Consider the following 13,032-nt stretch of genomic DNA (forward strand, 5'->3'; position numbering starts at 1 on the left):
TGTTGGACATACAAAACCGAAATACAATGCATAATTAAGGACACAATCCTATGAAGATAGTCGACAGCCTCCAAATTCACAGTATTGGCAAAAGGCGGGATACAAATTATTATTATTATTATTATTATTATTATTATTATTATTATTATTATAATAATAATAATAATAATAATAATAATAATAATAATAATAATAAATCCAATGCTGGGTGGCTGGAGAGCAGAGAGGACCACCTCTGTGCTCCAGCCTTCCTGCATTTCTGCTAGATGGGCAATTTCGCCCGTCTAGCAGTGGCAGTTCAGAAGGCTGGAAAAACATTTTTGATATTCCATCTTTCCTCCAAGAAGCCAGCAAGTTACGTGGTCCTCCCTCCCTATTTATTCATTCATTTCTATCTCATCCTTCCTCCAAGGAGCTCAGGAGAGCATACTTGGTCCTATGCTCTGAGGGGGACTCATTCAAGAAGCTCTCACCTAGTGAGCTTCGTGACTGTGTGGAGATTTGAACCTGGGTGTCTCTGATCAGAGGTGCACAGCGAAGATGGTCAGAGGCATGGAAAGCATTTGAGGAAAGACTGAAGGAACTGGGAATGTTTAGTGTGGAGCAGTGAGGAGTGAAGAGGGGGCAGGCAGGAAGGGGGATGAGAGCATGCTTCATATGTATTTATTTAGTAGACATATATACCTCTGAACATATTTGAAATTATCTCTAAGCGGTTCACAAAAGACATTATAATATATCTTAAAATACAATTAAGGTTAAAATAACATTACTATAATACAATCAATCAAAACCACATCATAATTACCAACAGGCTGGGCAGCACATTCACGGGGTCTTTAATTGATGCCTGAAGCATGATAGAGTTGGTGCCTCCTGAATTCTAGCGGGGAGGTCGTCCCATAAAAAGCCCATCTTGTGCGGCAAGATGGCAACCTGCAGGTAGTGGCACCACCAGCAAGACCTCCTTCGAGGATCTTAATGATCACATGTCCCTGAAGAGCTGTCAAGAGTTCTCCACTGCCCCAGAGGGCAGGCTGGACTTCAGCTAGAGGAGTGTAGATTTTGGTTGAACGTTAAGAGAAACATCTCAATGGTAACAACAGTTCAAAAGTGGAAACAATTCCCTAAGAAGCAGGTGGCCTGGGATCTCACTTCCTGGAGGTCTTCAAGCAGAAGCTGGAAGGGATGCTTAGTCCTGGATTCCTTGCATCGAGGAAGGGGTGGACTAGATGGCCTTTATGGGTACCTCCAACTCTAACAGTTCTATGGTCGGCTATAATCTAGTCCAGCTGTCCCCAACTGTGCACCCTCTGAATGTGTTGGTCCACAACTCCCAGCATCTCTGAGGGCTGCTGGGAGTTGTAGTTCAACCCATTCCTAGGGGGTGCTGGAAATTGTAGTCCAACACATTCCTGGGAGGGCTGCTGGGTGTTGTAGTCCAACACATTCCTGGGGGGTGCTGGGAGCTGTAGTCCAACACATTCCTGGGGGGTGCTGGGAGTTGTAGCCCAACACATCCTGGGAGATGCTGGGAGTTGTAGTCCTGCCTATTCCTGAGGGATGCTGGGAGTTGTAGTCCAAAAACGTATGAACAATAGGTGCTCACCTTAACCAGAAGTTAAACAATGAGTGGCTATAAAGTTAAGGAAATAATGAAACAATAAACTTATAGCAAAAACAATCTATCTATCTATCTAAAGAATAAAATGTGGAACACTTTTTAGAGGCATACACACAAAAATAATAAACATACAGACAACAGTAATACAATAATAAAGTTTCTCCACAATGTCTGGGGAGTTGTAGTCCAACACATTCCTGGGGGGTGCTGGGAATTGTAGCCCAACACATCTTGGGAGATGCTGGGAGTTGTAGTCCTTCCCGTTCCTGAGGGATGCTGGGAGTTGTAGTCCAACACATTCCTGGGGGGGTGCTGGGAATTGTAGCCCAACACATCCTGGGATGCTGGGAGTTGTAGTCCTTCCCGTTCCTGAGGGATGCTGGGAGTTGTAGTCCAACACATTCCTGGGGGGGTGTGTGCTGGGAATTGTAGCCCAACACATCCTGGGAGATGCTGGGAGTTATAGTCCTTCCCGTTCCTGGGGATGCTGGGAGTTGTAGTCCAACACATTCCTGGTGGGGGGATGTTGGGAATTGTACTACATCCAACACATTCGGGAGGGGATGCTGGAAATCGTAGTCTGACACATTCTCTTGGGGGATGTTGTGAGCTGTAGTCTGGGGAGGCTGGACTGGCCCTGGCTCAACATGTAGCCACTGCTAGAGCCCATGAGCCCCCCGTCCCTTCTTTCCAGAAATGCAGCCCTTGCTCGGGCTTTGGACGCCCGGCTGCCTTCGCCCCTTCGCCTCTCCCCGGAGGAACGGGATGTGTCTCGAGACCCCGTTTCCACACGGAGCGTCAAAAGGGACGGACTGTCTGAGAGGAGCCGGAGCCGGCTTCCGGGAGAGGTGAAGGGGCGGTGGGCAGGGGGCGGAGGCGGGGGAGGGTCTTTTGGGGAAGGGCCGGGGGCTGATTTGGGTTTGAAAAGGAGGAGGAGAAGAAGAGCGAGCCTGCCTGCCTGTTGCCAGGCAGCCTGAATACTGTTCCGACTCTGGCTTTGAAACTTGTCCATTTCTTATTCCCAGCTGCCTTGGCTACTCATTGGGGAGGGGTTTGCACTTTGTCCATGCTCAGATGTACTCTCCACGTCCTTTATTATTTCATTTCTATCCCATCTTTCCTCTAAAAGAGCTGAGGAAAGTATTATACATGGTCCTATGGAACCATGCCTCCATTATTATTATTATTATTATTATTATTATTATTATTATTATTATTATTATTATTATTTACATTGATATCCTGCCTTCTCCCTCCCCTTTTTTTTTTCAAGGAACCCAGAGCAGTTTACATGGACCTCCTCCTCTCCATTTTCTCATCATCACAACAACCCGGTGAGGTAGGTGCTTGATACCAAATTACAGATCTGGGTGGGGGAGTGTTTTTTTAAAGTTTTTAGAGTAAAGGATGGGTGGGTGTGATAATGATCAGGATCACAGAAATCATGAAATCGGAATCTAACCCTGTCCTCCGCTACCGTAGTCCTGAAGAAAACCCCTCTTCTGAAGCATTTTATTTCGGTGGGGTTAGAAACTAGTATTTGCACTGGGAGGAAACCCATCCTGTTTGCTTCCCTTTGAATTGCAACCCTTTTTTGCCCTTACAGACATGGATCCTGAGGACGCAGAAGAGCTGGCAGCTGAGATGCACGGACGGACTGTGGATGGCTGGGGCCTCCTGCAAATTGCAGCAGGCACCGGTTTGACGGCCTACGTTGTGTGGGCTGGAATTCTCATGCCAGGCTTCCGCAAAGTGCCTTTACGGTTACAGGTACGCAGCAGGTGATTTGGCAGGGCTTTTAAGGGGAGCGCGGTGCAGTTCGTTGGCAGGTGAATTACAGAATTGGGTGGGAACCTCTGAAGGCAGAATGATATATTGTGAGACAAGATTGACCACGATTTGTTGGAGTAAGATGACGCACGAAGGTGTGGTTAATCTAAAACAGAAGCGGAAGCTTCTTAACGCCTCCTCGTGGCCCCACCGGAGGAGGGAATGAAGGAAGGGGGAGTGCACGAGGCCAGGGGCTTGTTCGTGACATAATAAACCAGAAGTAGGCAACATGGTGCTCCAGGCACCTTTCTTGGGCACCAAGGTGTCCTACCTCTCTCATTTTCTTTTATAATTAACACATTTTGTTACCAGCAGCTGGAATCACTGGGGCCCTTTCTACACCTAAGGATTATCCCAAGGAAATGGAGGGATCGTCATTTGCATGCACAGGGATGATCCCAGGGGAAAAGGCAGGTGTAGAAGCGGTCCAAGTTTCTCTAAGCGCCGAAAACTGTGGGTTCAAAGGAGTTGTTTAGTGTGTTGGGGCTCAAAGCCTCCCTCTCCCTCTTACTCAGTCACTTGGGCTGGGGACTTGCCCTTTGCCACGCCTCCCTTGACAGCCATTTTGTGGTGGTGCCCAGGACGGTTGCTCACATTGCCACATGGGCCCAGGTCCCCGAAAGGTTGCCCACCTCTGTAATAAACCATCCTTTAGTGTGACGTCCAGAGGCATCCCATGTCCATGCTCTACCTGGGAGCTGTATGGCCCCTCGCCACACAGAGCTTTCATTCCTTTCTCTTCTCTCATCCAGGTCCCGTATGTCCCAGCGAGTGCTGAGCAAGTGGAGAATGTGATGTCGCTGTTGAAAGGACGCTCTGGGAAGATGGTAGATTTGGGGTCAGGAGATGGCAGAATAGTAAGCACAGGGAGCTGCTTGAATGCAATATTCCCAAGACCCTGGCTGGGCCTCCTTGAAAGAAATAGCACTATAATATATAATAGATTGAGTTGGATCAAAATGTGCAGTTCCATTCGTGGAAATTTTTGTGAACTATCCAGAGATCTTTGGCTATTGGGTAGCACAGAAATGACCTGAGTGGGCAAGGGGGTTCAGCTATTTCATAGAATCATAGAATAGTAGAGTTGGAAGGGGCCTACAAGGCCATCGAGTCCAACCCCCTGCTCAAGGCAGGAATCCACCCTAAAGCATCCCTGACAGGTGGTTGTCCAGCTGCCCCTTGAAGGCCTTCTGTGAGTGCAGGGCTGCTTCTTCTCCAACTCTCCTCTTGCGATCTATCCCAATATTGTCTTGAAATGCTAACGCTAGATAGACGCTATACGTGACTTAAAATAAAGACAATCCTAAGTCACCAAAAGCCATGGAAACCGTTTAGAAATATGTCACTTGCAAATGGGTGGAGGGTTCATGACAGAACTGAGATGATGCCCCAGTACATTAGAGTTGAGAACTCAAACCGTGCACCTTTCAGCTGCTACCTGATCCTTTAGACTGGATTGAACCTGCACCAGCTCCATCACTGAGCTATGGTCCCTCTCAAATTGCTGCCAATGCAGACATGCAGTATAGAATCATAGAATAGTAGAGTTGGAAGGGGGCCTACAAGGCCATCGAGTCCAACCCCCTGCTCAATGCAGGAATCCACCCTAAAGCATCCCTGACAGATGGTTGTCCAGCTGCCTCTTGAAGGCCTCTAGTGTGGGAGAGCCCACAACCTCCCTAGGTAACTGGTTCCATTGTCGTACTGCTCTAACAGTCAGGAAGTTTTTTCTGATGTCCAGCTGGAATCTGGCTTCCTTTAACTTGAGCCCGTTATTCCGTGTCCTGCACTCTGGGATGATCGAGAAGAGATCCTAGCCCTGCTCTGTGTGACAACCTTTTAAGTATTTGAAGAGTGCTTTCATGTCTCCCCTCAATCTTCTCTTCTCCAGGCTAAACATGCCCAGTTCTTTCAGTCTCTCTTCATAGGGCTTAGATCAGCATTCCCCAATTGGTCATCCTTCAACCTGCTAAGCATGTGGTCTATCACACTGAGCTATGCTCCCCCTACCCACCCAAATCTGCTCGATGGTTTTTAGCCCCCTGATTATATTTTTGTTCTATTTTTATTGCTTTATTATTATGACTTGAATGTGCTTTTCAGAATTCTTTTTATAAGAGTATCTTGATCATTCACGTAAAAGCGGAGAGAGGGAAAGGACCGCATAACTCAACGACAGAACATCTGCTTTCCATGCAGAAGGTCCCAGGTTCGTTTCCTGGCACCTCCAAATAAAAAGGGTTATGGAGGAAAATCCTGCAAAGTTACTGCCGGTCAGAGTAAATAACACCTGGACATAGGAACCTAGGAAGCTGCCTTATACTGAGTCAGACCTTTGGTCCGTCCAACGCAGTATTGTCGACACTGACTGGCAGCAGCAGCTCTCCAGGGTTTCAGGCAGGATTCTTTCCAGCCCTACCTGGAAATTGAACCCGGGACCTTCTCCATCCAAAGCAGGGGCTCTACTGCTGAGCTGTGGCCCTTCCTGAACAGTCTGACCTGGTAGAAGGCAGTATCTTTTGCTTCTGAAGAATAAAAGAGAGCTTTGGGTATTGGGCAATGTAACCTCCAAGTTAGATTACTGCAATGCGCTCTATGTAGGGCTGACTTTGAAGACGGTTCGGAAGCTGCAGCTCGTGCAAAATGCAGCGGCCAGATTGATTTCGGGAACCAGAAGGTTCGACCACATAACACCTGCTCTGGTCCGCTTGCACTGGCTGCCTGTATGTTTCCGAGCCCAATTCAAGGTGCTGGTTTTGACCTATAAAGCCTTACACGGCTTGGGACCACAATACCTGACGGAACGCCTCTCCCGACGTGAATATACCCGGTCACTACGTTCAACATCTAAGGTCCTCCTCCGGGTGCCTACTCCGAGAGAGGCTCGGAGTGTGGCAACGAGGGACAGGGCCTTTTCGGTGGTGGCCCCCAGACTTTGGAATGATCTCCCTGACGAGGCTCACCTGGCACCAATGCTGCTATCTTTCCAGCGCCAGGTTAAGACTTTCCTCTTTGCCCAGGCATATGGCGGCACATCTTAATCACCCACATGTTTAGTTTTTTAACGGTATTTAATGCTTTATGTGTGTATGTTCTGTGTTTTAGAATTTTAAATTTTATATACTTGTTTTTATCTTAATTTTAGAATTTCTGTAAACTGCCCAGAGAGCCCCGGCTATGGGAGCGGTATATAAGTGAAATAAATAAATAAATAAATGTGGATATGGAATGAATAAATAAAAACCCAGGCAATAAATAGTGCCCTGGCTGTGATCCCAGGTACTGGAGGCTTACAATCGAGGATTCAGGCCAGCTGTTGGCTACGAACTCAATCCGTGGCTGCTGCGACTGTCCAGCTATCGCGCCTGGAAGGCTGGGTGTTACGAGAAGGTTTCCTACCGTCGGGAAGATCTTTGGAAGGTGAGACTGAGGCCCCCCGTGAAATGGCCTTGAGCTTCGAAGTGTAGGGAGAGGGTGTCAGCGTTTGTCAGCTACAAGTGGAGATTCACGTCCGTTGTTAGTAAGTGCGGAGGCTGAGCCCGCTAAACTGCAGCAGGCTTCTGCCACGACACAGGCTCTGAACACCAGACCCGGCCGAGGCTACTCCCTGCTCAAGCCAAGCACCACCACTTGATACGCCTGAGGCGAGGGATAAAGCCCACCTTCCTCCAAACTATGTGGAGAAAGGGGTTAAAATGGAAAAGGATTTTAATATATATAATAATGCGCTGTGAGTTAGATCTGCTGAGGTGAATGATTGTCAGAGTGGGTGCTGAATGTGTAAACTTCAGATGATAAATGCCAAACACACGTGGGACTTTTGTGGTAGTTTAAAAACAAAACAATCAAAATTTATTTTTAAAAGTACACAAGCTTTGTTTCAAATAACAACATTTAAAAACCTTTTTGAAACCTTTCATACAATCCGGTCACTCCTTCACATTCGCGCTTTCCTTTTTCTCACACAATCAACTCTTGAACTTTCTTTATTATCAGTATTGATTAATATACTTCCACTACGTGCACACCACACCCTAAAGACACCATGCACTACACTGACTCTCAAATTTCCCAGAACTTAAGTACCATAAATACAGAGAGCACTACAGACTCTAAGAGTACCTAACAAGTCTCCCTGGAAAGCTTTCCTGAAAAGAACAAGAACCTTGAAAAGTCCCCTCAATCCCCTCCGTCCTTCCCTTATATATGACTCCTCCCCCTCCCCAGACATTCTAACTCCGCCCACTCAGGCCAACATTCTACAAACCACAGACTTACAAACTGCAGACATACATTTGGAATTGACTTGTGGGGTGTAACGCCACAGCTTCCTCAGCTTGAATGCTGTTGGAGTCGAAAGCTGCTGTCCAGAGTCACTGCGCAGGGCTCCTGGATGTGGGCAGAGTTTGGGGTCATTGTTCCAGGGGTCATGATTTAGCAGGGAGTCCAGACGCCTGGAAATCTGGATATGCCAAACACTGAAGGGTGTGTGTTGTTTCCAGGGTCTTTGCTGTGCTGCTCTGAGCCTTTTAAGTCTTAACTGGACGCAAGGTGCCGGCAATTATCCCCGTGGCTTCCGTGCTCTGGCAGCCTGCTGACGTTGATCCCTCACTCTCATTAACCTGCGTTCAGCCGGGGGAGCCTTGAGATCCCCTTCATCGTTCAGCATGTAACTCCTCTGCTGAGGGAACTGCACTGGCTGCCTATTCGCTACCGGGCCAGGTTGAAGGTTCTTGTACTTGTGTACAAAGCCCTAAACAACTTGGGACCAGGATACCTGAGAGAGCGCCTTCTCCCTTACCAACCTGCCCGGTCACTGAGGTCATCCGAAGGCCTGCTCCTGGTGGTTCCACCTAGATCCATCCTCCGATTGGAATCCACCAGGGGAAGAGCCTTCAGCGTGGTGGCACCCCTCCTGTGGAACTCCCTGCCTCTGGAGGTCAGGCAGGCTCCAACCTTGTACTCCTTTCGGCGCCTCCTGAAAACATCTTTATTCCAAGAAGCCTTTCTTTAACGTGCAGCCTTGGATTACTGTTTTTGCTTCTTTTAAATTTTGTTTTAAGTGTTTTTATTCTGTTTTTATTTTCATTTTGCCTTGTACACCGCTCTGAAATTTTTCAATGGGGAGCGGTATATAAATATTCTAAATAAATAAATAAATAAATAAATAAATAATCGTTCTCCGAGTCCATGAAAGGGGCTTCTGCCGGGTCTTGCCTGCTCCCTGTGAGTCAGGGCTCCCGTTCACCTTGGCCACTAGTCCCCTCCCCAGGATCTGTTGGAGCTTGCTCGTCCTCTGAGGATGAGGACTCTGGGGGAGGCATGGCAGAGGCACAAAAAACCATTGGCTTTAGGTATTTGTCATTGAGACAGAAAGAGACACAGTGTGTAGTGCAGATGGAGCGTTGTCCATCTGCATCATCTGTGGGCAACTTTGGGGAGTCTGGGAGCCATTTTTGCCCCTAGACCTCCCCCCCACCCCCCCAGCAGGGCAAACACCCTCTGCGGATGCCGAAAACAAAATGGCGTCCAGAGCTGCTACGGAGCTCCAAAAGGGTCAAAGTCTGCAAAAATATTTTAGCTTAAAGCTCTTACTGCCAAGACTTAAGCCTTAGGAGAAACATTTCCACCTTTTGGCATTGGGGAGGGGGGGGCCCACACACAAAAGCTGGGAGTCCACCAATCTATCGGTGGTCGGGGAAAAGGGAAGCAGGCAGGAAATGGGCCATGGCCATCTGGGGAATACTGGAGAGTAGGATTTGGCCCGCGGGCCTGAAAGTCTCCACTCCTGTGCTGGGCTAACCAATTCCCCTGTTTGTGTCTCCCTTTAAAACAACAACAACAGGTGAATCTGTCGGACTGTAAGAATGTCACTGTGTTCCTGGCACCCAGTGTGGTACGTACAAGGTCTGTCCAGGGAGAGGTGTAGGAAGAGAGAGGTATTCTTCCACCTAAGATAAATTTACAGGGATGGATGGGGATATTCAATGAAATGGGATGTGTTTGAATGGTACCCACCCCACTCCAAATTAAACCAGGCTTGCAAATAACTGCTCGCCTGGTTATTCTTGGTGATGGTCTCCCGCTAAACAGACAAAGAATCTTTCCAGAGCTTGATTGCTGTTTTGTTTTAGGCTGCAAAGGGCTAACCCATGGATATGTGGGCCGTTGGGCTATTCGGTTTTGTAGTTTGCTTTGAAAGCTTGGATTAAACCGTTCCCGAAAGTATATTGCATTTTCATTGCTATTTATTTACTCCCAGCTGGGCCACTGCTGATAAGGTTTTGCCCGTGCTCAGTGGTGGTTTGATGTTACATTATGTCAGCAATTCCCTGCTTGGGAAGGAGATAGGGTAAGAGGTTCTGGAGAAGAGTGTTGTTGTTGTTCGATGATGATGATGATGATATGCTGGGACAAGACAATTCATTCGGACAAGACAATACCTTGCAATCGACCAGACATAACAGTTATAGACAAAAAAGAAAAACACACCTACCTCATTGACATAGCAATACGAAATGACAACAATGTCGTAGAAAAGAGGAAAATATACACTCCTGGCTATGGAAGTTATGGCAACAGGAAAAGGTTGCAATTATACTGTTAGTCACATCAGTCACAGGCATCACATCAATTTTTTTTACAGAAAACCTTCCAAAATTGGGCCTACCAAAATACATAAACACCAGAAAGCAGTCATACTTAAAACATGTTCAATAGTCAGGAAATTCCTGAATCTGTAAAAGACAGCGTGACTTGGCAAAGCCTGTCGTGTTCATGTATAAAACTGCCATGAGCGAAAAAAGAGTGATGATGATAATATTAAAATAATAATTTGTCTGCAAGTAGGCGAGTGATTTTGCTAACATGGGGAACTGGAGAAATTTGGGAATGAATCTCCACTTTAGCAAAAATGAGCATTTTATGATCTGAGATCCAAAATCCTTTTGAGTTTTGGCTGGGCTCGTGCATATGCCGGGGCCTTTCCAAACTGCCTCCCTGATCTGCTTCCCTTTCAGTATCAGTGACAGGACGTGTGGGTAGGTGTGAAAAGAGGAGGACCAATCCTCAGGCATTCTCTAGGCCTAAAACAGGAAACTCCCCACTGGGATCGCTGGGAATTGCAGTTTGCCAGGGTGTCTGGCTCCTTAAAACAGCTCTCTCCACCTGGTGCCCTGCAGACATTTTGGACTACAGCTCCTAGCATTCCTGACCATTTGCCACACTGGTTCAGGCTGATGAAATCAGGTTGGGTGCCTTAGAAGGACCCAGAAGCCTTGGTAAACTACAATTCCCAGGATATTCTCTGGGAGGTGGAAGCAGGTGCAGCGGGGTGGGGAAAAGCTGTGGAAGGCAGAGGCCGTTCCAAATCAAAATGGATTGGTGGAACCCACCCATGTCTAACGCAGAGTGTTCTTTTCAAAAGCAAGGGAGTATGTGTGTTTTTAAAAGCATTTATTCTTTTTAAACGGATTCCTTTACCAATAAACGAAAGGAAATCGCTGCAAATACGTTACTATCCTTTCCGCATTTAACACACAAAAATCTATTAGAAACATTAAAAACACCGCGGCCCATCAAACACCTGATAACGGTAAGGCATCACAACGTTAAAGATGGCTGAACAGTGAAACACTGCAATGAAGGAAAGGGATTGCCATTCGTCATGCCTTGCTTATTTTTCCAAGACCACCTAAATCAGCCTTCCTCAACCTGGGGCGCTCCAGATGTGTTGGACTACAACTCCCAGAATGCCCCAGCTGGGGCATTCTGGGAGATGCAGTCCAACACATCTGGAGCGGCCCAGGTTGAGGGAGGCTGACCTAAATGGATCCCATTCCTGTTCAAATTGATTTATCCTTTATCTTCTCTGCTTAACTTAGAAAAATCATGGGGTGTTGGGTGTATGCTTTAAAAAATAGCTGCTGGAATACTGGTGGGGGCGATCTGCTGATGTGACATCAATACTGCGCCAGCTGCCTTGGTTGCCATTGCATTTCTGAGCCCAATTTAAAGTGCTGGTTTTAACCTTTAAAGCCTTAAATGGTTTCCAGCCCAAGTTATTTAAGGGCTGCCTTCACACATATGACCCTGCCTGCCCTCTAAGGTCATCAGCAGAGGCCCTTCTCACTTGCTCACCACCAAGGTCAGTTGGGCTGGTAAGTGCAAGGAACAGGGCCTTTTCAGTGGTGGCCCCACGTTTAGAATCAATTTCCATCAGGGTTCATCAGGCCCCTTCTTTTCAGGCCTTCAGGAAGACTCTGAAGACCCACCTGTTTTCGCCAGCCTTTCCATCATCTGTAGGCTGCAGGTTTTATCGATGTACTGTGTTTTTATAATTGAATATTACCCTATTTATTGCTTTTCTGTTTTTGTATATATTTGTATTTTTATCTTGTATGCTGCCTTGAGAGGGACTACTCTTAAGCCCGCCCCCCAACCAAAATCATTTTAAATAAATGAAGGGAAAGGAAAGAAAGAAAAATCTATAACATGGAAATGATTTCAGTTAAAAGTAAAGGCTCCTTTCTGAGCTTCAACCGACTAAGGACAGAAGAAAATCAGTAGCTGATCTTCCTTCCAGATGGATGAATCCAGACTTTAAAACAAGGAATGAGCCCCTCTACCCCTTCATAACACCGCCTCTGCCCTTCCCTTCCCTTCCCAGTTGCTGCTCCTGGAAAGAAAGTTGCTGATGGAGCTTCCGGATGAGGCCCGCGTGGTCGCCGGACGTTTCCCTCTCCCCAGCTGGACACCCAGCAACACGGCAGGGGAAGGTCTCAACAGAGCCTGGGCCTATGATATCAGGACTGTACGTCAAGCAGAGCAGGACAAGCCAGAGGGAAGCCCAGTGTAACGACTGGTCGGCTCAGAAACATATGCCTCGCAAGGCAGATGGGTAGTCTTTCAGGAGGCTGCTATGGTGGGACGCGCCTTTTTCCATTGCTGAGCTCAACAGCGTCTTAAGGCTCCAACATGGGAGAGAAGCACGGAGGAGCGACATGATTTGTCCGGAGAAATCACATGCACTGAGCTTCCTCCCACCTCCATCAAATGCCTGCCGTTCTGGGAAATTCTCTAGAACTTTCACCTAAAGATTGGACAGATAAATCTGTTTGTTTGGGTTTAATCTACATACTTTATTTTATTCATTTGTAACGAGCTGTTGCTATATACATTGTTTAACTTGCCTATGTTCGTGATGCAGTGAGCAGCGTCTACTAAGATCTAGTTCTCATGGAGGTGGGGAATTAAAGAAAGAAAGATCAGATCCTAACGGCGGTGATCCTATCCACATACTGATTTGTTTCACTAAGCTGCAGATTCCTCACGGGGTTTTCTTGCAGGTTCTCTTTTAAAAACCACTTCATGACCCCCCAAATCATATACCAGAGGTTGTTATGAGTGTCTGAGCTTCAGAAAGTCATGAAAGTTGCTTTGAGTAAGATGAGTGCAGGATTGAAATGACAATCAAGCTGCTTGCGTTCGGAGCCCAAAAGCCCATGTGGTGTCAGGGATTGAGTGTCCGAGACTTGTGTTCAAATCCTTGCTCCGCCATGACGTTCAGTGGGTGAACT

The 13,032-nt window shown here is 47.1% G+C and overlaps 1 protein-coding gene across 2 annotated transcripts; it reads left to right on the forward strand.

Moving 5' to 3' along the window:
* The first annotated feature begins 2,465 nt into the window (after positions 1-2,465).
* Positions 2,466-12,731, forward strand: ANTKMT (adenine nucleotide translocase lysine methyltransferase). Of its 2 annotated transcripts, none has more exons than XM_063143267.1 (6): positions 2,466-2,472; positions 3,231-3,394; positions 4,207-4,311; positions 6,734-6,874; positions 9,300-9,350; positions 12,123-12,731. In XM_063143267.1, exons 2-6 carry the CDS (start codon positions 3,233-3,235, stop codon positions 12,309-12,311), a joined length of 648 nt encoding a protein of 215 aa, XP_062999337.1. In that variant the 5' UTR covers positions 2,466-2,472; positions 3,231-3,232; the 3' UTR covers positions 12,312-12,731. The 2 variants fall into 2 exon arrangements, with proteins under 2 accessions (XP_062999337.1, XP_062999336.1); XM_063143266.1 differs by lacking the exon at positions 2,466-2,472 and adding an exon at positions 2,882-2,963.
* The last annotated feature ends 301 nt before the right edge of the window (positions 12,732-13,032 follow it).

The sequence above is a fragment of the Elgaria multicarinata genome, chromosome 17 (genome assembly GCF_023053635.1).
Source record: "Elgaria multicarinata webbii isolate HBS135686 ecotype San Diego chromosome 17, rElgMul1.1.pri, whole genome shotgun sequence".
Classification (NCBI taxonomy): Eukaryota; Metazoa; Chordata; class Lepidosauria; order Squamata; family Anguidae; genus Elgaria; species Elgaria multicarinata.